Raw genomic sequence first — 26,611 nt, forward strand, 5'->3', positions numbered from 1 at the left:
GTTTTGAATTTAATCCATCTTTAATTTTCTTTTGAGCTCTCTTCCCTTATTCATTTTCCCTTCAATTGTAAGGATCAGACTTTGCTGGATGCTTTAGACAAAAGTGTGGACCTTTCTGCTTTGTGGGGCACAGATTACAATTACTGAAGCTAAATGGTCACAATGAAGGCTATTCAGAGAAAAGATGTGGGGAGAGAAGTCTTAGCAACCATCCCAGAGAGGATGAGCAGCTAATACAAAAGCCTGGCTGTCCACACCAGCTTTTCTGAGATTCCCACCAAATACTTACAGTTGATTAGAAGGAGACTGACAGAGAGGGTTGAAACGGGGGAAGTATTGTGAATTGAGAGAGGCTGAGGTGGTGGCGATGGTGGTGGTGGTGGTGTATGTGACCTTTTACCTCTTCATATTTAATTTTTTCTTTTTTTTTTCCCCTCAGAAAAATAATAAAGGGAGGAGAAATGCATTTTCCTAATGCAGACTCATATTTTGACAGTGAGACCTCATTTTTTTCTCCTGTCTACATATCTCCTACATTCTTCTTTTCATGTGGAAGTTGTTTATTGCTAATTGGATTGGGCCTGCTTATTAAGAATCATTTTTCCTGTCAGAATGCCTAATGTAACACCCTTGTATAACACGTTTTTCCTTTATACAAACGCTTTTTCACACATATAATCTCATGGAGAGTCAATCGGCGTCTTGAAACTTTGCCTGTGTAGAGGCAAGAAAGAACGGATAGGCTGCTGGCCAGAATACGTGCCCGAGCTTTCGCATCTGACGCACACACCAGTCACCGCTGGAAGAAGAAATGAGCAGGCTAGCTGTGCACAGAATGTAAAGTGGCTCCCCCGAACACCAGCTGTAGAAGCTCTAAACTGAATTTCCCCACATCATGAAAACTGGCCAACAGTGACTTTGTGCTTGCACATAGATGACAAATCATCCCTTCATGATGCTGGCTTTGGGTTTTTTGGATGCTGCCATGTGTAGGCTGTTGCTAGGCAGGTCGTGGGGTCTGTGTAAATGCTGTTTTTCAATGGAATACATAGATAGCAGTGGTTCTCAACTGGGGGTGATTTTTATCTCTAAGGGGACATTTAGCAGTGTCTGGAGACATTTTTGGTTGTCACAGCTGAGGGGGAGGGTTGCTACTAGCATCTGGTGGGCAGAGGCTGGAGAAGCTCGTAAGCATTGTAGAACGCACAGAACAACTCCACAACCAAGAATTATCTAGCCCAAATGTCAATAGCACCAAAATCAGAAACCCTCGTATTATAGGCAACTATACTAGACACTGAACCAGGCAGCAACAGATTTTTATATGCTCAATCAAAACTACGGTGTTGAGAGAAAAGGGCACTTGCTATCTGGCTTCCTCAGATGAATAGCTATTGTTGACTTTGATGACCATCTTGGCCATAAAATATTCTCTGTGTGGAGTGGGCCAAGAGGTCCTCCAGATGGGCTCCCCTCCTGCTACGTCTTTTCTTGGTGATCAGCACCCTCTTCCATGTGTATGTGGCCACTCAAGCTAGGTATCTTTGGGTTTTCATTCACTCTCCTCCCCTTCTCCTCACCCCACCTCTCACCAATAATCGATTCTTCCTAATTCCAAGCTCTCTCACTATAAAGATCTGTCCTGACTTCCTAGGTTCCCCACCTCTGATTTAGCCCAGGGCTCGCTCACCATGGAGGGCGCCTACTGCTAAGCCCCCAGTAATAGCATCCTGGCCCCTCTCTCTCTTGCCAGCCTGCAGCTCCAGCCAACTCCATTCAGGGCTCCACCACGTCAGCCACTTCCTCATCCACCTAGTCCTTTAGAGAAGAAATATTTATTGAGTGCCCACTATCTGCTAATTACTGTGCTAGGAGCAGTGTTCATTCCCTGGATTAAAATCTTTCCAAGCCGCCATGTTGCTTACAGGACAAACTCCTTGCTTCTCTGAGAATCTGCCTTTGACCTAACTTTTCAGTTTACTCTCCCACCCTCCACTGATGTATTCACTCCAGCCACGCTGAACGAATTGCTTTTCGTTAGTCTGGGTCACACACTCTTAAGCTCTTTTATCTTTGCATGTGAGGAGCGTCCTTTCTATTTGGCGTATCCTTTCAACGCTTATCTGGGGAACTTTCATCCATCCTGTGCAACTTAATCTGGTACCTGCGCAGATGCCTGGCACATGGAAGCTACTCAATAAATATGGAATGAACTTAAATTTCACCTTCTTTGTGAAACATTCTTCGTTTCCCTGGCTGTATGTCTCTCATGCTCCACAGCCTGCTATACGCACTTCCATTAACCCCGTCACATGCACTGACTGTGAACCCTTTGAGGAATGGTGTTTTATGTCTTATGTTTTGTTTTATATCTCTTGGGACCTCCAGGCTCTGTGCCATGCTGGACATAAAGTGGACCCTTGTGACTAAATGTTCACTATTTTGTAAGGATGGCTTCTCGTGTTTTTGGAATGCTGTTTCAGACTGAAAATGATATGCATCATTTGTTAGCCCCAAAACTCACAAAATCTGATGCTAGTCTCAAATGTGCCCTGCCCCTTCTCCATAACTGAATACCTTCCAGTGCATAGGATCTGAAATTTGAGTCCATCTTTTATCACTTAGTTACTGTGTAACCTTGGGAAGAGATTTAACCAGTCTCTGAGCCTTTGTTTCTTCTTCTATAAAATAGGAATAATGATAATTGCCCTTCTTACCCCTTAGGGTGATCATGAGAATCAAAGGAGATGATGAATTTGAAAGTACTTTGTAACTTCTAAGGTCATAAAACTTTCCAAGTGCCTCCTTATTCAAAATGTAGCAAAACATAATAAAACCCCTCCCTCAATCTTGCATGGTCTTTATTTTTTTCCACAAACTTCTTGAAAGGACCAGATTTGTTTCTTGTATCCACCCTCTCCCTTCAACCCCAGGCATCCTGTTTTATGTCCAGCCATATCACTGGCAGCTCACTCACTACAATCATCAATAATCTTCTAATTGCTAATATCTGTGGACACTTTTCTGTCCTTCCTTCATTTGACCTGACTCCAGTCTGCCTCTGCCTGAGATGTTCTCTGCACTGGGGCCAGAGTGAGCTTCCTGAAACATGGATTCTGATCATATCCTAACATGTAGAAACCCACCATGATTCCTCACAGCCTCCAGGATAAAATTCAAACTCCTTAAGAAGGTCTGTCATGTCCTGCGTCATCTGGTCCCTGCCTACCACTTCATCAGTATTACCTAATGTCACTCTCCTTATTACACACACCCTAGCCAGACAAAATGACTTCTGTTTCCAGAAAGTGCTGTGCTCTTTCACATGCTGCCCCAAAGCCAGCCTGGTACAATCTGGTCATCTTTCAAGACTTGGTTCAAAATATCACCTCTTTTGGGAAGCATTCCCTGATCTCAGCTTCCCATTCCTCTCCATTCCATGCTGAAGTAGGTACCCCCATCTCTGTGTTCCCCAGACTCCTTGACAGCATCATAATCAGCATAATCTTCCCACTATTCTCTAATTACCCACTCAATATTTACCTCCTCGCTAGACAATGAGCTCTTTGGGTAAAGGAACATGTTTTATCTCTCAATATGTCTAGCTTTTGGCAGGGTTCCTGGTATAGAGTAAGCAACTGTTAAATGCTTGTTAAATAAATAAACGAGTTCGATAAACATTATTATTTGCACTACATTCTTATTCCTTTACCGTATTTTTTACACTTTTTTTTAGGATTGTTTTGGTTACATTCTGGTTTTCACAGATTTAGAAAAAATTCTGGCAAATGTCATAATTTATTCAGAAGTTACTCTATGTTGAGATAGTGAGTTTGGCTTTCTTTGGGAACTTTTATGCTTACAAAAGAAAACATAGCCTTTTGTGCTATGCCTCAGTGGGTTCACAACAGATCCTGAGGTACCCAGGAATCCCTGCTCACCTGTCGCTTCTGGCCTTGGTGGTTTCCAGCTGTCGCGTAAGGAGCTTGGCAATGGCAGTGAAGCTGTTGCTCATGCGGAAGATGTCTCTGCTCTGAGGGCCCAGGATGGAGGAGAAGGTGTCCGTGATGCTCTTAATCTCCAGCAGGAGAATATGGTGAAACGAGTGCTCCATGCTGGCCAACTGACTCACCAGGAACGGCAAGCAGCTCCTGGCTCTCTCCTGCCAAGAACAATGGAGAACGTGTACAACTGTTGGCGGGGATGGAAACTGCTGCAGCCACTATGGAAAATAGTACGGCAGTTCCTCTGAAAATAGACCTACCCTATGATCCAGTAATCCCACTTCTGGGAATCTATCCAAAGGAAACGAAGTCATTTTCTCAAAGAGATATCTGCACTGCCATGTTCATAGAAGCATTATGTACAACAGCCAAGACATGGAAGCAACCTAAGTGTTCACTGACAGATGAATGGATAAAGACAAGGTGGCATATATGTATGGAATGAAAAGTTATTCAGCCACAAAAAAGAAGGAAATCCTGCCATTTGTGATTACATGGATGAATCTGGAGGGCATTATGCTAAGTGAAACAAGCCAGACAGAGAAAGACAAATACTTTATGGTATCTCTTATGCGTAGAATCTAAAAAAAAAAGTCAAACCCAAGAAACAGAGGCTAGAAAAGTGGTTGCCAAGGACTAGTGGGTGGGGGGGGGGGGCGGAAATAGGGAAAAGTTGGTAAAATGTATAAACATTCAGTTATAAGATGAATAGGGTCTGAGGATCTAATGTATAACATAGTGACCATAGTTGATAACACTGTATCATGTAATTGAAATTTGCTAAAACATATGGGAATAATGGATGGGTTAATTAACTTGATAGGGGGAATCCTTTCACAATGTCTATGTATATCAAATCATTTGTTGTACACTTTAAATATCTTATAATTTTACTTGTCAATTATACCTTAATAAAGCTGGGGGTGGGGGTGGTGGGGAAGAATGATGAAGAACTAAGGTCTATATTTAAAAAAAAAAGTCAGAGTCCCATGACCTGCAGATGATAATTCTATGGGGAGTTTACTTAGAGAGCTAGCTGAAGCTAACAATGTTTCATTCATAATGCCTCTTAATTGGCTTCTTTGAGGTTTTGATTTTTTTCCTGATTTCCAAGACAATTTTAAAAAAATAAATAAAACCTTTTTCCTGTTGCTCCTTTCTTAAAAATATGTAGTCTCATGAGCCTATCTTGCCAGGTCCAAATCTCTCAACCATCGTTAATGATCTGACCCCCACATTCACCCTTCCCAACTCTGGTTCCTCCTTGGGCCAAGCCTCTATGCCTATGACTCACTAACTCCACGTGGACAGGGGAGGCCTGGTCAGCGGCACCCCCCATCCATCTGCCTGTCAGATGATGCCGTGTACCATAATGGTATACCTCCTCTCCACAGGACATCCTCCCTCATTTGTTCACTTTAAGCATTTGTCAGCATGTGATAGATTTTATGTGCCTGGTCGAATGAGTAGATTCTGTTACTCAGCTTTAATCAAGTTAACTCTCACAATTGACTTAAATACGTTCCTTCAAAAAACTGAAGATGAAGAACAGCGTGAATAACTCAGGCGTGAGTGAATAACAAGAAAATGGCTTAGCTGACTTGTCTCCTATACCTATGAGAACTCCTCATCAGTCATATTATCAGGTGACATGATTTAATCCAACATGACTGGAAGTTAGCCAAAAAAATTCAAAATTATCAAGAACGTTATTTGAAATGTAGATTTGTGCCCAATATAAATAATGATATACCATTAATAAATAAAAATAACTAAAAATATGCTTATTTTATCTTTAACTGCTCTTTTAAAATCTTATTTTTTAATGTATTTAAAAACTTTCATAATGGTAGTATAATAGACCATATGTATAATTATAAATAAATATATATTGGAGGCTGATACTCAAAATCCTTTTAAGTGATAGGTGTGCAGGTGTAAACTACTCTTCTAGCTAGGAATTCCCCTGTCCCCTCTGTTCTAGCATTTGGGGCCTTCATTTCTTTCAAGATTAACTTCTCTCTCCTCCATGAAGCCATTCCCAATGACCTCTTCTGTCTGAATTTTCACTGTATTATCAACTCTTTTTAAAAATCTTTTTAGTACTTGATTGCATTTGATCATTTGTTTACTCGTGCTTTTATTGCATGCCTGTAATATGTCTGTGCTAGACACTAGATGACAAAGGTGAATGAGAAGTGGTCTCTGCCTTTAAGGGACCCACAATCCCCCCTTCCATGTATAATTCCCTAACGGTTACATGTACCATTCAAGTCTCCTAAAGGGGCCACTTCTCATACATCAATCATCATCCCGGCACAGAACTGAGCCTGTAGTGTCTACACTCGGTGTGTATGTCTTGATTTACTGATTTCAGCAAACCTTATATGCCAAGGCATGACTTTACAAATAAAGGTATGTAGTTGCAAAAGAATTCTGTACTTTAAAAGAAATATTTATTACAGAACAGATTGCAGTAGTGAACTTCCCTAGTCTTTAATACTTAACTTGTTTTTCAAAGAGTCCATGTACAATTGCACTGGAACACATCTCTTGGGGAAGGGGGTACATCTGCCATCAATCCCTTAATAACTATTTGTTAAGAACACCTAGGGCACAGTGCTCTGTCTGGATATGTGGGACTAAGGCTAGGACTTCCGTGAGCTGGACAGCTAATTGAAGAGATATTTACTCATTGAAGGATAACAATATTAGAGGAATGAAAAATAAACACCATTGGAACAAGTTCCTTGATAGCCCATTTTATACTTTGGCTCATATAATTGTCAGGTTGCAGGACACCTAAGTACTCTTGAGTCTAATATTTTTTTCAACATAGATGCTTTCATTCATGCAAGGGCTCTGTATGTGAATTCACGGTGTGCAATGCATCACAGGGGCGTTTTCCCTTCCTGATTTCAAGGCAAAAGCTGGATGTGCGGGTCCCTACCCTGCGCCAGACACTGTTTTAGAAGCTAGGAACACAGCACTGAAGAAAAAAGATAATCTCTGCCATGATAATGAGGCAGACAGACAATAAACAAAATACATGTGTAAAATACAGAGTGTGTTGGATGGAGATATGTACCTCAAAGGAAGATGAGGCAGAATAGGGAGACCCACGGAGGGGGGTTAATGTTAAATAGTGTAGTCAGGTCAGATTTCACAGAGAATATTACATGTGAATTCAGCAAGATTTTAGGATCTAAACCCAATAATCTCAGTAACCACAGAAAACAGTTACAGTAAAAAGTGTCCTGATTGACAAAGGGAGGTCGGAAGAGATAAGAAATGGGACACGGGAGATGTGGCACTTTACTATGGAGAATGTGATTTCAAATTTCAAGTAACTTCCTCAGCTTCAGCTTCAGGTTCTTCTTTAGCAGTTATTTTAGTCAGTCCACAAACATTTCATTTGCTTACCTAAGAAGTGTCCCTACGGTTTCATTAAGAGCCCTTTTTTGAAAGCACATGTCTTCCTAAAGGTGAGGATGGCTGTGTGGGTATTTGCTGAAATCAACACAACTCTGGATGATTTTCTGGCAGCCAAATTGAGCTGAAGGGAAAATTAATCACAGCGTGGGAACAAGAAAAGTTATAACTGCTCTGGAACTAACATATGAAACCAAGCCAACCTCACATCGTTTGTTCTGAAAACTTGGAGCATGCCCATATACCTCACAGGGGTAACAGATGTGATTCTGGATTAGAAAGTGTGATGTTAGGGTAGGAAGGGGTTTAGGAGATTCTGATTTCTTTCTTGGCTCCACAATATTTCATCTCTGGAGGTCAGTGACTGCATTTTTCTACTTTCAGTCATCCCACCGTGGGGACAGGGTCAGCAGCACCTGTGTGCCTTAATGGCAAGCCTGACCTCATCCCTTCGGACATAAATTGATTATTTAATATTAAAATAATAATAGCTGACCCACAGAGAACACTTAATCTAAGTGCCAAACCTATTCTATATGATTTTTATGTATTTATTCATGCAATCCTCCCAATAATGCTGTGATCACTGCCATTTTATAAGAAGGAAACTGAGGCACAGATGGAGGACTAGCTCACTCAGGTCACACTGCCCCCCGTGTCTCTAAAGCTGTGTCTCCTCTGGCTATACTTCCATCCCTCCCGCCCCCAAATCCGAAACCCACCCTTGCACATATTTTCCCACTCCTTTTTCCTATCTCTTGTTCATCATCAGTTATAGGATCCTTTTCACTTTATTTTGATTTAGCGGTGTAAATATCATAAATACTCTGTAAATACAAAATAGACCAGCAGGTCTCAAACATTTTGGTCTCAGGAACTTTTTACTGTCTTAAAAATTATAGAAGACACCAAAGAGTTTTTGTTCATCTGAGTTATATCTATTGATATTTACCATTTATTAAGTCAAATAAAAGAAATTTCAAAAAAATGCCTGGAGACATTTTGGCTGTCACTGCTGGGGGTGTTAGGGGGGACAAGCTGGTAGCATCTACTGGGTAGAGGCTGGAGATGCTGCTAAACACCCTACAGTGCATATGACAGCCCCCCGGAAACCAAATGTCAAAATACTTGGCTCAAAATAGCAATAGGGCCAACCTGAGTTAAGTGAAACTGGCTTTTTGTTTGTTTGGTTTCTTCCCTGCAAACACGTGGTGGTGAAGAAGATGATGAGTACATTTTGGTGCCACTGTCTTGATCTGTGCTGAGGCACTGGCAGTTTTACCCATCATCGCTTTTGTCTTTTCAGTGAAAATGTCAACACAGTGAAAAAGGTCAATGATGTGTGAGTATTAGTGTGAAAATAGCTTGGACCTCGCAGATCCCCTGAAGGGGTCTCAGGGGTCCATGGACCTCACTGAGAATTGATGAACTAGAATCAAGGGTCAGCAAACTGTTTCTGTAAAGAATCAGAGAGTAAATATTTTTTGGCTTTGTGGGCCATGTGGTATCTGTTATGGGAAAACAGCTACAGACAATAAGTAAATGAACAGGTGTGGCTAGATTTGGCTCACAGGCAGTGATTTGCCTTGGTCATACCATTCATTTTTTGTGTGTTGTTCATTTTGTTTGTAAAATACTGCTACTACTATCTCATAAAACGCCTCTGTTATTCTTTGTGAGGATAACAGAATGTAAATCAGAAAGCGGCCAAAAATGAAAATGTGGGTGCCTGGTTATGGTGATGATTGTTTCCCTCTATTAAGCATCCACTATGTCTCAGGTACTTGGCATCTGCTTCCTCACTTAATCCTCATGACAACCTTGCAAAATGGTAACAGGATGAAGATACTGATAAGAGGGCCAATCACTGGACCAAGATTACACTGGTAATAAGAGTCTTGGTAGCAGAGACAAGAGTGAATCAAGACCTGCCTGATTTCAGAGTTTGAATATTTCCACTTTGGTTAGGCTGAAAAAGATGGCTTAGTGCAGCCCTGTAGGCTGCTACCTTCCTGTCTTCCACCCACAGCAGGTATCAGCAACTGATTTCAGCGTTCTCTGCTGAACTTTCCCAAGACCCTTTCTCAACGCTATGCTCCTTGTGAGAGGGTCTCAACCCTGGCTGTATGTTAGAATCACCTGGGAAGCTTTTAGAACAATTCTAATGCCCAATAATTCCCCTCTCCCCCTGCCCTCGCCCCAGTTTCTATTTAATTTCATTGTGATGGGTGGGGTCCAGGCAGAGGAATTTTTAAAACCTCCCAAGTAATTCTAATATAGAGCCAGGGCTGAGAATCACTAGTCTATATAGAGTACCAAATCTCTGGAAGTTTGAGAATTTGCTGATTTTAGGAAATGTGGATTTGGTCCTAAAATCCACACTTTTCTCTCTGTCCTTTATCAATTTACAAAAGAGTTAAAGAAAATAATTTATTTTGCTGCCTGAATGAAAATATTTTATTTCCTGGGCATCTGTTATTCTTGCTTTTTTACTGGGCCATTTCACTGTTATTTTTTCATAATTCAACCCTTAGACGTCGCCACACACCAAAAAGACACTTGCAAGGGGCATTAGGAATGTAAATCAAATGAGCTTATTGTTAACGCTTTCTCAGTGAAGCTTTGCCAGGGACACCCCAGCCTTTACTTAGGAGCCCTCAGAAGCCTGAGCGGGGCCAGCAGTTGCTTGGTGGTGCATTTATTCCATGAGCCTCTTTCCTAATGATGGTGGGGTTACTAGCTTCAGAGCAAGAGTTGAAGGGTTAGTATGGGCCCCTCCTCCACCTCAATTCCCTGGCTTCAAGAAACTCTAGAGTAGGGGAGCCAGCTCTTTCTGATTGGTCCTGGGATTTTCCTGGTTTTGTCATTGAAGGTCCCAAATCCTGGGAAACCCTTCAATCGAGGGCAAATTGGGACAGTTGGGCACCCTACTCTGGAGTCTGTGAGAAGGTGGGAAATTATTTCAGCTCAGAGAACTCTGCTAGACAGCCTCACACTGCTGGTGAATGTGATGATATATCACTGTCTGTCTCTCTATGTATATGTGTACGTGGGTGTGTGTGTGTTGTGTGTATGTGTGTGTTTGTGTACAAAGAGTCGATTATTATTATTCATAGTAGCTATGTTCTATAAAGTCACTTCGAACACTGAATTAGCAAATACTGAAGCATTGCTTCTAGAGCAAATATAGGGGTAGGTTCCTGAAAGTCTCCGGTCACACATTTTCATCAACTGATCAATACATAACCTTGTTTTATGTGTGTTTCTATCTAAAGATGTCTTCAGATGAATGGATAAAGAAGATGTGGTACATATATACAATGGAATATTACTCACCCATAAAAAGGAACGAAATTGGGTCATTTGTAGAGACATGGATGGGCCTAGAGACTGCCATACAGAGTGAAGTAAGTCAGAAAGAGAAAAATAAACATTGTATATTAATGCATATGTGTGGAATCTAGAAAAATGGTACAGATGAACTGGTTTGCAAGGCAGAAACTGAGACACAGATGTAGAGAACAAATGTATGGACACCAAGGGGGGAAAGCCGGGGGTGGTGGTGGTGGGATGAATTAGGAGATTGGGATTGACATATATACACTAATATGCATAAAATAGATAACTAATAAGGACCTGCTATATAAAAAAAAAATAAAGTTAAATTCAAAAGAAAAAAAATAAAGATGTCTTAATTGATACAGATCGTTAATTCATTAAAATTGAACTCACAGCTAACAGCGCTATAACTCATGCCTGAATGCAGCCTACATAACACACGAATTTTCTCCATAAGGTGCATCACAGCCTTCTCACACTTGGGAACACTAGAGAGCACTTCAGCACTAAACTTCTGGACATTTTAAGCAATGAAATCACCAACAAAGAGCACAAAGATTAGACTGTGGCACTAAATAGACCACGAGAAGAACAGACACTTGTTTACAGAGAGAGGGGAACTGAAACAAGAAGGCAGAGCATTGCCTCGTTCAACCCCAGCTGGGAACCTGTGCAGTGGGCACTATTCTGTGCATGTCTGTGAGTGACCTCACAAGCACCTTGAGTATTGATTTGGGGTTACAAACAATTTAGAGACTAGGGTGAATTTTGTGAATATAAAATCAGTGAGGTCGATAGAAAGATAGATATCAATAGATAGACATATAGACATGGAGATAGGTGGATCGATTAATCAATCTTGGATCTTTGTGGACCTCCTATAAAAGAAAATTATCTTCTTTTACCTTCTGGTCAGAATTGAAAGATATTCCAAACTGCTGGGCCTGACTTTCCATTCAGCCATCAGGAATGTGAGCTCAGATTAACCAGGTCATATGGAGTTTGGTTTGAGTTTAAGTCTCCAGCTCATCTTGCCAGTTTCTTTCCTTCTACTTTTCACCACAGGCAGATTCTCTCCTTGCCTTTAAACTAATTGAAACGTTCTTTCCTTAGTAAGTTACTATATATCCGAATCCACATGTGCTCTGTTTTTCACCCACATATTAATTCTTTTCCCCATCACAGATGGATTTGTATATATGACCCAACTTGGGTGTGCAGATTGAAGGCTGGCGACAGCCATTTGCTTTTTGCTTGCAACTCAATTATTTTTTGTTTTTTATTTTTAACAACACAACCTCAAAATTTATTTAACAATTGGTAAAACTTCAGGGAAAAACAGATCAATGAATATTTGTAGTTGGAGATTTTAATATACTTCTCTCAAAATTGATAGTTAAAGCAAGTAACACACGAGTAGATATATCAAAGACCTAACCATATAATTAATACATTTGAGCTATTAGAAATATTTTTTCAATCCTGAACTAAATAGGATGCACATTCTTGTACACCTGAACTGAACACAATATTGTAAATCAACTTCAAAAAATAGTATGCACATTCTCTTTGAGTATGACTGGAACAGCAACTCAGTTATTTACAGCAGAATATGAAAAACATGGTAACATGACATATTCTAAAATCCTTCTTTTCCTTTTTTGATTCTTCACAAAAAAAAAAAAAAATGAAAAAAAGATGTTAGAATAATGCCATTCTTTTTTAAAAAAGGATCCATTTGGTTTGGAACACTGAATGAAGCTCTCCCTGAATGAGAATTGTAATTATGAGAAAGCCAAAGGAGAAACTTATCTGTAAATCCTTTTTTAATAGATTCTGATATGCTCGGTAAGACATTTATGAAGTGGTGTTCATGTTGGAGATACTGAGATATGCCTTCTTCTCGGAGCTATCTGTGGCTAGGGGTTGTTGCCATTTTAAAAGACCACCCCTAAAATCGTTTTCTCTTCTTCCATCTCCTTTAGCAACCCAGTTTCCATTAGAAACAGATGTCTTCCATTAGGGCAGACTGTTGGCTACTGGAACCCCTTCCTCCCCTTCTCTTCCTTGTACCCTCCCACACGTCTTTAAACCAATTCAAACGTCACCTCTTCTGTGAAGTCCTCCTGAACTCTTCCAGCCAAAGTTGCTTGCACCTATCTCTGTGTTCCTCAGACCTCTGGCTGTATCTTCATGAGAGCCCTGACATCTGTGCCTGCAATTTCTGTGTCACTGTCACCTTTCCTGGTGTGCCCCTCAAAGGCTGGACATGTCACGTTCATCTTTGTACCTTCGGTGCTTAATGTGTTGCCTGACATAAAGTTTATTATTGAAAATCACCACCAACACCCCAACACTCCTGACACGGCTCTGGAACCATGAGGTGGGGAAACCTCATGCTTTTCAGCAAAATAGGATTTGTTAAATCTTCCTACCTCCTTTTGGGGAATGGCTGTACTGATAGATTTTTTTGGTATGGCTGGACTTATGTTAAGAAAAACTTGAGATGATTTTGGGCTTGGTGTTTTTATTAGCTATGTAACTTTGAGCATCTTATTTAACCACTTTGAGCCTCAGTTTCTTCATCTATAAATTGGAGCTAGCAATTCAGTGGCAGATACTTTTGCTTGCCTATCAATAGTCATATCTCATCCTATCACCTTCTTTCTTATTGGTAAAATCTCCATCCTGCCATAATGTGAAAATGACAGCTATTCAATTCCTCAGCCTATTCCTACTCAGGGGACGGGTATATGAGTTTATCCTGGGCATTTGGACTTGAGGTGAAGTTTTCTGGGATGAGAGACTGATGGAAAAGGTTTTTCTCCCAAATAAGAAGAGAGACATGGAAGGACACATGCCTTTTCTTTAATCAGACGTTGCTGTGTCTACATCATGTGCTGCCTGGATCTGTGGCAGCCATCTTACAAGCATGAGGGGACATACTTATGGGGCCAAGTCAATATACTGGGGAGGTGGAGAGAAAGAGCCTTGTCACCAAGGGTTTTTGATGACATTTTGGAATTTTTGAAGGGACTTGGACCCATCGAGTCTTGCAAACTTCTTAAATGAGATGATAAATATTCTTATTATTGAAGCTGGCTTTAGTTTGATATGCTATTAACAAAATCAGCTGACACAAATTCTTCAAGACTTTGTTATGAGGAATAATGAAATAATACCTATAAAAGACCTGGCATAGAGCAAATGGTTTTAAAAAATGGTAGCAATCAATTGTTATTACAAGTATTATTCTTAATAAGATGTGATTATACTGGAAATATCAATGAGTTAAAAAATAAGCCATTTAGTAGAGGCCTATTGTTTTATTATATTATTGTTGTCAATACCAGCCATACTATTTGGCACATAGTAAATGTTTAATGTTTTTTTTTGACATTATGGAATATGTGCTGCACATGAAAGAATATGTATAAACATATTTAAGTAATGAAACAGAACATTGGCAATACCATTGAAAGCACCGGTGTGCCCCTCCCTTGTGCTTCTCTCTTTCTCTCTCTGAGTACCTCCCTTGCAGAGAAATCAATATCAGGTTTTAAAAGTCATTTTTAAACAGTGGGAGTCCCTTTGAAACATGTAAAGTTTTACTTACTGGTGATGTATGACTCCTGGTCCTATTCTACTGGAAGACTTTTGGTCCCTCCTATTCTGTTGTCTGTTCAGAGTTTGAGATATTAACCTTTAAAATAAAATTTTAAAGATTCTATTGACTGATGAGTTTATAGTCACTCTTTTTAGAAATTCCAAATGACTGAGTCCAGTTCATTAGAGACCTGCTTTTCTGTTGGATTTAACTGGTCTGTCTGTGTAACGTGCAAAGTTTCTCCATCCCAGTCCCTGCTCAGGCCACTCTGAACCGCACCCACCCTGAAGATTTATAGCTCTTTCTGAGACACCTTCTAGCAGCAGCCTAAGTTGTTCCACTGCCTAAAATTTCCCCTTGAAACAATGAGTGTTTGGCTTTCCAGAGGCTTCCTTTACTGCTTGGAAAGTAGAATTGGTGAGTAAGACACTAGCAGGGCAAACAAAAAGAGTATTGGCTGTTTGAGCTGTTGATAAGTGTGAGAGATTTTCTTTGGATACATATTCCCAGAGGAAGTTCCACCCTCAGAGAACAGAAAGGTGGCAGTCCCATGGAAAGCCCTCCCAGCTGAGCAGAGGCGGGTGGTGGTGTGGTGGTCACAGAGTGTGCTCAGAAGCTCCTTCCTGTGTTTGAATCCTGGCACTGCCACCAGGCAGTCATGGACCTTGGGCAAGTCACTTAACTCTCCAAGGCTCAGTTAATAAAACAGATTAATGGGCCCGCCTCATACAGTGGTTGTGAAGATTCAGTGAGTTAAAAACAAAGCATTCAGAACAATGCCTGGCACAGGGAAATGCTAAGTAAATGTTAGCTATTATTGTTTCAGTGTCGAAAATCCTAAATGTAAATGCAGACATATCTAAATTATCACCAAAACTAAAATAAGCTGTCTCAGAAGCCATATATCCCCTTAATTTTTCTGAGTTAACTTATTTTGTGAATTGATAAAGGTTTGGAAGTTCTAGAAATGTCCAAAACCCCAATACCTGCTCAGTAAGCAAATATGGGCCACTGTTTCAGTAACCTGCGAAAAGGTTTACCTAGAAGTGAAATTTGCTCAACATTTTACCAAGAAAGCCTATTTCTCTTTTTAAAAATGTCACATGATTAAGTCAAAAGACTATATAACTTAAGGTTTTCTTAGTGACTTGAATCCTCATGATCTATCAATAGCTAGATCTTTTTCTCTTTGCAATTATTTCCCAGTCTTTCTCAATTTTTTCCTGTTTCTGAAGCAAAAATATTCTACAGTTATAACATTTTCAATCCCACAAAAAGTCACTGTTATTGAAGTAGACAAGGCAGTAATGGTCCAGTAAAATAAAGTCATCCAGTAATCTATAAATTGCAAGATAATTGTACAGTTAATAAATTTTACTCTTTAAAAATTATGCTACCCCCAGACAAGGATATGCTCTTCTAGCCTGAAAATACTAGCACAAAAATATACGCAAAATGCTTGCACAGTAAGTAGGCATCAAATGCTGTTAGTTTATCATGTTCAAAAGCTAAGATTCGATATTTTTTTTAAAATAGAACATTGAGAGAGCAAGCTGCCTGAAATCCTTTTTTGTGGAACGAAGTAGAGAATATATAAACAAAAACATTGTTAATGTCTCCTTAGGCAGATAATCCTCCAATTTTGAGCTGATTTTTAAAATAGCATTCCAAAAAGTCATATTCCTCAATTCTTTCTTCTATCCTCTGATCATGCCTCAATTTTCTTTATATCAGCTTGGAGTTAATTGAACATATTTTTCTTCCCATTGATAAACAAAGCTCTATTATAATTTAAACAGATTTACATATTCTAAATGATCATTTAATCCAATGTAAAGGGAATAAGTTCCCATCCTTCCTTATTATTTTTGATTTAGTTTGCATGATTTCAGGAACACACAGTTTCTGTGGGCACATGGGAGAGTAATAAATCATGCCTAGTAAAACAATACTGCTTAGGCAAAACAATTAAAAAATATAAGTCCCAGTAATAAAATTTAAGAAGCAGCTGATGAAAACAGATGTATCCTTTGTTTTGAATGAACCTCAAATTTTGTAACATGGCAAAAATTAAGAATCTACTGGACTCAGTTCAACTTTGTGCATTTGGCACAGAATGCTAAAGTAAACGCCGCCCTTGTAAAAAAACAAAACAAAGAAATACAAGGTATAATTTTTGTACTTATAAAGCAATTATGGCTTTTATTTAAATGCGGAACTTACTATGTCTTCCTCAAAGAGAGGTTTCAATGAAGTTGACTTAGGATTTAAAGTAGAAATCAGAGAATGTGAAAGGTAGCTTACTTTTATGTCTTGCTATTTGAGACAATAATGTAACCAAATAAATTATGTTTTTAGTATGATTGATTTTTTTAAAGGCCAGAAAACTAAGACTATTTTTCCCTAAATAGCATTTGGTGTGGCCACATTTATGTCTGAAAACCCAAATCTCTCTTCATTTGTGCTGAGAGTTTATTTCCCAGCATCTTTTCTTTGCATTGACCCCCAAATACTTACAGACCTTAAAGCTTGTAGAAATCTATCTAATTTGAGCTTTGAACATAGTGTTATTTTGTGGGTTGATAAAGGATTTAGAGGTTCTACAGTTCGGATTTACTCTTTAAAAACTGGGGGCTTGGGAACTTAGCCTTTTAAAGGTAAATCTTTTGTGTGGGCTCAACGACTCAGAATGAATTATACGGAGCCAGAATTTCTTCTCCCACCACACCATGGTCCCCTCATGTAAATGACCTCTCATTGATTATCCCCAACAATGGTTCCACTATTTCTTTTGCTTCAATTAAGGAAACTTTTTGAAAGACCATTGGGGATTTTAGCATTGAAACACTTCTAGAGAACTGAAAGAAGCAGCCCATCTTTAACTACACAATATCTGTTTTGCAAATGCGGTATAATCACAGAATGACAGAAAAAAGTAACCACAGGTCTTCTGGCCCAATCATGGAAACCATTTTGAAGAAAGTTGCTTATTACGGGTCCAAAAAGAAAGAAAAGAAATAGGAAGAAAGAAAAATGAAAGGAAGAAAGAAAGAGAAATTGTGTTTGAACCTTTTGCCAGGAAAAAAAGAAAAAGTGCTTTGTGGTCATTAGAAAAGGAACAATATGGTAAGATTTAACTCAGTTGAACTATACATCAGCTACAATTGAACTTAACATACTTTACTCATTACATTACATAATTTACTCATTATACAATTAAATACAAGATGCCTATCTTTCTTTGCACCTACTTACTTTCAAAAAAATATCGCCAGGACGTTTTATTCATGGTAGCTGAGATGTAACTCCCAAAATACAAGTTAGACAGAAATACTTGGATAAATATTATTTCATTACTTATAGGGGAGAATGAAATGGAAAAATGCAGTCTGCAAATGTGACCCTGCCTGAGATTGTTGATTTCCTTAGCTAGGATAGTTTAAGTTTTTTTGCTACTTGCCCCCTATCCCGCCAATGCTCCCCTTTCTCGTTCCTGGATTTTGCCTTGGGTTAATTATTTCTGGTCTCATAGCAACTATGTTTTCATTGTGAACTGCCTGACTGCTTGCTGGAGGTCAGCAGGGCATAAATAAATAAGTAAATCAAAATATGCAAACAAACTGCAGTTAATAGGATGGGGGTTTCAAGGTATGTCTGGCTGGCCAGGATGTGCTCAGAAGAGAAGGTCTGACATGTAGTAGCTTGGAGGAAAAAATTACTTTCTAAATTGCTTTCCACTCACTTGTGAGCTCACCTTTATGTAAACAGTGGAAATAAAGCAGAACAGTGTTTTAGGATTTTTACATACGGTTGTGTTGAGATCTTGAATGGACTCATGTTTTGTCTTAGTCTATTTGGGCTTCTGTAACAAAATATCACACACTGGGTGGCTTGTAAACAACAAACATTTATTTCTCACAGTTTTGGAGACTGCAAAGTCCAAGATCATGGTGTTGGCAGATTTGGTTTTTGGTTCCATGGAAGAAGGGGGCAAAGGAGCTCTCTGGAAACTCTTTAATAAGGGCACCAATCCTGTACATGAGGGCTCCACCCTCAGGACCTAATCACCTCCCAAAGGCTCCACCTCCTAATACCATCACCTTAAGGTTAGGTTTCAACATAGGAATTGTGGGGATGGCCATACACATTTAGACCATAGCATGATTTAATCTTGCCATTCCTCAGCAGAATAATAGAGGAGTCACCTCATTGTATCCATTGTTTCCATTTTATCTACTGTATGGGATATTAAAATCTATGCATTTAGCCTTTAAGGTAATTCTCACTTTCTAAAGTGGAGGAACGTAGAATATTTCCTTCAGGAAATCTTTGTAACTTCCCATTTCCTCCCACTATCCTCCTTCCCTGACATTTAGTTTGTACTTACCAATCATGAAGGAGAAAGAGTTGGTCACCAAATAATGCTTAGGAATGTGGAGCTATCATAGAGAAGGTGGGCTCTGGGAAGTGTTTTGAAGGAGGAAAGGGACATTTGATTGAGATAGGGACCAGCGTCACAGAAAATGCTACATACAGCTGAAGGAAGTTTGTCTTCAAAGAAGAAGGCAGCAGAAGGAAGAGCCAGAGAAAATGTAGACATCAATAGGAGCTTAGTATAATCCAGGGATTTCTAAAATCAACCATACTAAGTAAATAAAGATTTCAGTAATGGGAGATAGTTAAGAAAGTGTTTGTCTTCCACTTCTCTGGGTGAACTGCCAGATATTTGAAACTCTATGGGATCTACATAGTGCTGAAGTTGGGAAATCTACAGTTCTGAAAACATTTTCCAGACACCTTAAATTTACTAATCTTAAATAACAACTATTTCTTTATCTACTCTAGATTTATTTATTACTTAACAAGGAATAAATTGATGTCAAGATACCCTTCTCAGTGTAATTTCTTTTGTGTTATATACATGTAGATAACAAGACTCATGCTGGTTAATGCTAAGAACTATAACATGAACATTTCAGTGTGACAGTCCATTGCTGATCAGCCAACTGTCAGATACATCTTTTCTTAGGGGCTGTGAACCAGCACCAAGTTCCCCATTCCTATTCACTACAAAATAAAATCAGGCTTACAGTTTTTGATAAATAAGGCAGAGAGCTGAAATGTTAATATCAGCTCAAATAGTATAGTTATGGCTATGCAACAAAATTCATCTACTTTCAAGTGCTCTCCTCATATTTTTTGAGAGTACAATTATTAAAAAAACCTTTACATCATGGTGATACCATCTCTGTGTCAAATCCTGCTAGGGGTTTTGGGGATGCTTCCAGATCCTGGTTGAAAAATGATGAATTGAGTAACAAGGAAAAAAAAAAAAAAAAAACTTAAGCAATAGGAAAATCTTGTATATATCCCCTATGTTATTTAAAACTGTTAATTAGGAACACTCTCCCCCCATCCTCCCCCCATTGCCACCTCATTTTCCATAGGAGTGGGGATGGGGTGAGGAATTCTAGGAATGTTAAACAGGAAGCGTCAAAGCCCAGTGAAGGATCATTTCTAAGTGAAGAAAAACCAAAGCCCCTTCCAACAACACAAGAGCTGAATTTTATTTAACTTTGCACTCTCTACAGTGCCTTGCACACATCAGATGTGTGATAAATGCTCAGAAACTGTATAATAAATAATGCTTGATGTTCCCTGGGTTTCTGTTTACCCTAACATTGTCAAAGATGATCATTTTTAAAGGTTATTGATTTATTTACATTGAAACAAATGGGTCTTACAAAGAAACCTGTGGGGGTATGGCTGTGTGTGTCTATAAACATACATGAATCATGCATGCATATACATATGTGGGCATGCCCAGACCCCCGGGGGGATCCTATAGCAGATAAGCCCTGTGGGGCCTGGATCCTTGAGACCAGTGCCTCTTACACTTTCATGTGCACACACATCACCTGCGGATCTTGTTAACTTGTAGATTCTGATTCAAGTTCCCAGTGGTGCCCAAAGCTGGGGACCACACTTTGACCACCACACAGAAAGGAGACCAACAGAACCTGAAAACCAGTAGCCACCACCCATGACTGGAACCCAATGTCTGTAATGTTCCTGGTCTTCCTCACGACCTGCCATGTCATCAGCTGCCGTCTACTAGTACAAGACCTGTACTAGTGTCCAGTCAAGTTCCAGTCTCTATGTAACAGCTGGTCAGCAAGTATTTGTGGCCCACATGCTAGGAGCCACAAATACAGTTGCAGTGCAGGGATGAGCAGTGCAGGGAAACAAGGAAATGTAAGGTATAGTGTGCCCTCTTTCAGAGGGCTTAGAGTGGGTTGGGAGTGTGTGGATTCATACACCAAGCGAATAGAAGGCAAATGCAACCAGAAGAAAGTCAGGTGCAGACTCCACATTACAGCTGTACACTCTCACATGCTCAGAGCAGAGAAGATGGTGATGGCCTGGGAAGGTATGGAAATGACTTTTTCTTGGATTGGGCTCCCCAGAAACAGACTCTGAGATGATTTATGTGCAAATCATCTATTTGGAAACTGCAGCAGATGCGTACAGGAGGAGAAGAGTGAGGCAGAGAAGGGAAACAGCTCGGAAGGGATGCCAGGAGATTCTAGGGAAAGGGTTACCTCATTCGAGGGGTGACAGAGTTGGGGTAAGAATACGCCCATCATTGGTTGAAGGCTGCTAGTGGGGCTGGGGGTGACATTCGTCACATATCCATCCTGCCATGCATGTCAGCAGGGTGGCTGGTAAAGTTGGGGAAAACCACAGACTCAGAAATGCAGATGCTGGCAGTTGAAGGGAAGAAGGAGAGAGATGGGCCCCTGGGGCAAATGGTTTGAGTTTGTTCCCTGCGGACAGATACTCTGAGAAGGGAATAACAGGACAATTGAGAGAGGAGGCTGGGCCCTGCCCAGATAGAAGATAAGAGACCACATATTCCTCATTCTCAAAGTCAGGAGACCTCCCCAGCTACACATGCAGAGAAAGGCTCCTTGGAGGTCAAAAGGGGAGTGATACCGAGTGGCCAAACCTACACATAGGCCTCTTCCGTGGACTCCACCTTGGCTAAGAGATGTGCGTGCACACATGGGAAAATCCTGAGCTATACCAAATACGCACTCTGAACCAGGCAGATCAAAATGATCGGCCAAAGGAAACCCGGAAGAAATGCCCCATAAAAGTGATTCAAACTGCCACGAGGGCATGACTCTCTGAGCCTGCCCGTGTGTCTATCCACACGTACTGTACTCATTTTTCTCCTAATAAACACTTTACTTGTTTCACTACTTTCCGTCTTTGTGGGAGTTCTTTTTCTGCAAAGCCGTAGGGCCAGGGTCTTGTCACTGACCACTGGTCTAGCGGCTAGGATTCGGTGCTCTCACGGCCGCAACCCGACCTCAGTCACTGGCCAGGAACGGAAACCCTGCTTCAAGCCGCTGCAGGCCGAGGGCACCAGAGATGAGAAGGAGCTGGCTTACGCTGAAGTGATTTAAGTCTAAGGGCTACGGGCAGAGCAAGGTCTGTGCTGTAGCCTTAAAAGAGCAGCAGGATTTGAGCTGGAATTAGCAACTGCTTTATCCTCTCAACCCACCTGCTGCCAATGCCAAGCTGTCCTTTCTGATGAATCCAGGATTCATTTACATCTTAAGCTCAAGCCTAGAAGGGCAGTCGCTAAGTGGAAACTTTATGCTTTCAGTGGGGCAAGCACAGGTCTGCTTCCTCACAGACACCGGTGTAAGAAAGGCAGAAGTCCCCTCTGAAAAGAGGAGACGAGGTCTGTGGGGACCAGGCTGACCATCCTTGGGGTTCAATCCTGAGGGGAGACTGGTCAAGCAGAGGCCCCTTCTAGGCCTTGCCAAGCTCTCCCCTCACAGAGGCACTGAGAGCCCCTTGTGGATTTGGTCGGTTGGCCTAAATTACAGTTGATAATTACAAGACATGGTTGAAAATTGCTGCAACATGTAACTTTTGTAACCGTTACTATCCTACATTTGTAACTATTTGTGGGGACTGTTTGTCCTTTTACCAGGCTCTTTAGTTTCTGGGGAACTCTGAGGTACACAGTATTCATTTGCTTGTCTACACAATAAAAGGAAACAAAATACTGTTCCCAGGTGACCTGGACACCAGTGATAAATAAGTTTGGAGAGAGAAGGTAGAAAACAGGAACTGTCTGCTAATCAATGAGGAGTTTCCATCATCTGGAACCAGTCTACCATCCAGCCTCATCCCTCTCCCCTCCCTCCATTATCCAAGCACTTGAAACTCTTCATGGTTTCCAGAAGGCTTTCCCCCAGCTGCTTGCCATTGCACCTGCTGTGTCCTCCCATGAATACTGTCCTCCTCCTCCCCTGACATAATCCTATCATACAACAAGCCTCACTTAGAACACGCTTCCAAACTCAGCCACACAAGGTGAGTTGTTTCCTTCTTGATCCAGTTCAGAAATCAGTAGTAACAGGCACCAAGTTAAACTCTAATCATCTGTTTGTACATCTCTCTTGCCCCCCATTCACTGTGAGCCCCTCTAGGGCAGGGACCATGTCTTTCTCCTCTCTGTGTTCCCATCACCACCAGCACTGGGGTTTGCACCCAGAAAGAATCAGCGACTCAACCCTATATCATTGAGGAAGGCTATGGAAAATCAGCTCTGTTATGTGAAAGTATATCTTGTATATGCTTAAAGTTTTTTTTGTTTTCTTTACACTTTGCGAGAGACTTATTAATATCATTTACAATTAGCATGTACCCTTTTTACAATATAAAAAACAATAAAGCTATTTGGCATTTTGGAAGAAAGAATCTTCCCCGATGATGACAATTCTGTAGTATGAAGTAGCTGCCGGCTGGCACCAACCAAGGCTTCCCCAGAGACACTGAACCTACCAAAGTTTTAACTAAATTCCCCACCCTTGGGGAAATTGTGGTTTTAAAGTCACAGGTCCTTCCTCTTGTGGAATGGCCCCTAGAGCCTTTAGTCTTGATTTCCAAGTTAAAGCTGCATAGCATCCATCCAGCTCCTATTTCGCAGGATGTTTTTCCACACAGTCAGGATGAGGACAGTAATGTGGTTCTCAGTTGCCTTTGTCATTCTTTTCCTTTTCCTCCTGAAAGTGTTTTTGTGGAAGGCCTGCCGGATGTCACAGAAACGCGACCTGGGCAAGCTGTGTGTCACTTCTCTACTTGAAAAGTGTCCAAGACTCTGAGCCCAGAGAGGATGTCATAAACACACCCTGGTGCTTGGCCAGCATATTCCAGCCAGTTAGGAAAACAAGGCAGAGGGCACAGGATTTCACACCCACCCTGGCAGTGGCCACACTCCGAGGGCATGCCATTTGATTCTTCACAGGTGCAAACTGCTGGTCTCCAGCTAAGGAAAACAACTGGCCGTAGCATCCTTCCACGTACTATGAGACCACGTGCAAAGAGCAGTTTAGGGCATCTCTGTTTCCGCCACATAGGTCGGCTGCCTTGCGGGTCTGGCATAGGGTGGGGGAAACACAGCTATGGAGGGTGTGCTCCGTAGTAGTGTGTGCCTTCTAATGAGATGAGGTCCCGGTGAGGATGGGACTATTAAACTAAAATTGCTTCAGTTCGTTTACTTGAGACTTAGGTAGATGGACAAAACACATGAATGCAATTTGTCCTCTCAAAAAAGTCAAAGCCATTCCTAAAGAAGTCTCTTTTGCATGTGGACCCACATTAGGAAAGAGGGTTGTAATAACTGCAATACCCAACCAAGGGGGCTGAGACCACTTGCATGGCTCAGAGAGTCTAATGAGTGAAGAAAATAATGAAAAACAATAAAGCCTCTGGAATTGAAGCATTCTACTTCAGTTCTTCATGGGCAAGAAAAGTCAATCTGGCCTGGATTTAATTTAAACCACTTCAGATTTAGTTAATGAGAGTTTTTAAAAAAATTGCTGCAAACTTATTTGAGCTGTTTTTATAGGTGGGGAGCTGGGGACCACCTGCCCTTTATGGAAAGCAATGCACTTCCAGTGCCCTCAAGAAAACAAGGCTTATTTTAAATTATAAAAATTTTTACAAAATGTGGCTTTATTATTGTTTTTGTTACTTTTATTCCCCTCAGGAATGGTGGTCTACAATATAAATATAACGCAGATATACATTCCACTCTGAGAAAAAAAATTCATATACACCAGTTATTTCCTAACAAGGAAAGAAGATACAGCGAGTCCCGCTTTATACCTTTGATGGTACATGCAGTACCTCATTCCTTTTATTTCTGTCCTTATTTTGACTTGTCCCCCACATATCCATCCATTCAGTCTCTTTCCCTGAGGCACACCATTTACCTGTTCCTGTCTTCCCTGATTTCAGTCTGTTTGGCTTAAGTTTCAGTCTGTATCCAAATAAACGCAATGAGAAAGCCTTGGGCACCACTGAGGAAGGAATAAATTGCTGATATTTATCGAATGTTTACCATTTGCCACAAACTGTTCTCCATGGTTTAACTCATTGAATTCTCACAACAAAACTACGAGGTAAATAATGTTGCTATTCCTATTTTACAGATGAGGAAACTGAATCAAGAGAGGTGATGTAACTTGCTCAAGGCCACACAGTGAGTGAGGATGCAAACCAAGGCGGTCTGACTCTTAAGACCACCCTCTTAGCCACCACATTACACTGTACGGATGTCCCCACGGGCAGCAAGATCATTCATGCAATGCGTCCTTACACAGACATATCCTAGGTGGTGATCACTGCTCAGTCTACAGTGGTGAATGTTCCTCCTGGGAGCTGTACTTCAACCGGTTTGCTGCCTGCTGAGCTCTCATATATAAAAACCTCTTTTCTTTCTTTCTTTCTTTTTTTTTTTTTTAAGACTTTATTTTTTGATGTGGACCATTTTAAAAGTCTTTATTGAATTTGTTACAATATTGCTTCTGTTTTATGTTTTGTTTTTTTGGCCACGAGGCATGTGGGATCTTAGCTCCCTGACCAGGGATCGAACCCACACCCCCTGCGTTTGAAGGCAAAGTCTTAACCACTGGACCACCAGGGAAGTCACTGAAAACCTCTTTTCATGATCCACTCAACACCATTTTTCTCTGATGTCACCTACCAAGAGCCGGGATCTTTTGGAATCACAGATAGACATGGCTCACCATATGCTTTCTGGTCAATAACGTCAGGTCTGCTGTCTAATTTATTGGACAATTTATTACTGAACATATCACAGAAGTGGGGTGAATCTTGGCATTATGAAGAGCCAGCTGTGTCCTTTACTGGACAGGGCCAAGGAAGGTACACCTCAGAGGCAACCACTCATCAGTTACCCTAGAAGTGGATAGATTTCTCTGCCCTTTGGTCCTTCTAGTTTCACTCTCCATCCAACATATGTACTTTGGATGCCAAAACACACCTGAAAATTGCCTGTGAGTCACCGTACAGCCTCCTGTAGTGACACAAGCACCATGGCTATTAAGCATGGTTTCATTTCAAATTTGGGCAAAAAAAGATCCCTGAGGTAATTTGGGAGATAGAGAAAATAAGTATCTATAGGGTGTTATTTTTTGTTTTATAGATACAACTTTCCTCTGCTTGGTTTACACCAGCAGATGGAAAGATTGTGACTGCTATCAGCTGCTGAAAACAGTCTGCCCACCCAGATGGGTGCTGATTTGAAAGAAAGGCACATGTTAGGTTCCCCATAGCCAGCCCTGCAGTCCCTGCACCTGGCTTCATGCAGGCACAGAAGGTGGGGCAGAAGTCAATTAATAACAACATGTGTGATTGATTCCAGGCTGACTCCAGCCCTGAGGCTACCCTGGGCCTGACAGCCCTACATCCCCTGGAGACTCCCTCTTCCTCTTAAGGATCAAACAGTGCAGTTTGCTGGAAGGCAGGCAACAAGGGAGGGATAAACAGTAGGCTCCAATCAGTCACAGACTGCACATCTCAGAAGTTGAAGCAAGATACTCAAATCGCATTGGCTTTTCTGCATTTCCAAAATCTTTTAAAATCCTAGCAACAAAAATCGTCTGATACTTGGAACCCCTGAATACATCTGAAAATTTTACTCTGGTGTCAAAGAGAAAAAAATTTTAATTAAGTCAATTTTTAGATGAGACTGGGAAATTTTTAGATGCGACTGAGAAAGAGGATCCTAGGGTCCTGTGGCTGTCTCATCATTAACACCCTAAACATCTCCATGTCTCATGTCCCTTTATGTCACATAGACCAAGCTCTCCACACAGAAAACAGCTAGGCCTTTTTAGGG

General features: G+C 40.8%; 1 protein-coding gene and 2 long non-coding RNA genes across 13 annotated transcripts in view; 2 read left to right on the forward strand and 1 right to left on the reverse strand.

Annotated features, from left to right (window-relative positions):
• Positions 1-26,611, reverse strand: part of VEPH1 (ventricular zone expressed PH domain containing 1) — a 298,073-nt gene that overhangs the window by 183,820 nt on the left and 87,642 nt on the right. For 10 of the 11 annotated variants that reach the window (XR_014262903.1, XR_014262904.1, XR_014262905.1 and 7 more), the window contains exon 7: positions 3,942-4,162. Coding sequence is in view for 7 of the 11 variants with exons in the window: in XM_082459535.1 (XP_082315661.1) it covers positions 3,942-4,162 (221 nt within the window). In the remaining 4 variants the exon portion in view is untranslated. Of the gene's footprint in view, positions 1-3,941; positions 4,163-6,344; positions 11,865-26,611 lie in introns of those variants that run through there. The other variant, XM_082459530.1, reaches the window with a different exon arrangement.
• LOC309659751 overlaps positions 1-26,611 on the forward strand; it is a 701,522-nt gene that overhangs the window by 179,260 nt on the left and 495,651 nt on the right. The window lies entirely within an intron of this gene.
• The window catches only part of LOC309659736, a 457,573-nt gene that overhangs the window by 95,891 nt on the left and 335,071 nt on the right, over positions 1-26,611 (forward strand). The gene's annotated exons all lie outside the window — the stretch shown is intronic.

The sequence above is a fragment of the Balaenoptera physalus genome (genome assembly GCF_965194825.1).
Source record: "Balaenoptera physalus genome assembly, chromosome: 4".
Lineage (NCBI taxonomy): Eukaryota > Metazoa > Chordata > Mammalia > Artiodactyla > Balaenopteridae > Balaenoptera > Balaenoptera physalus.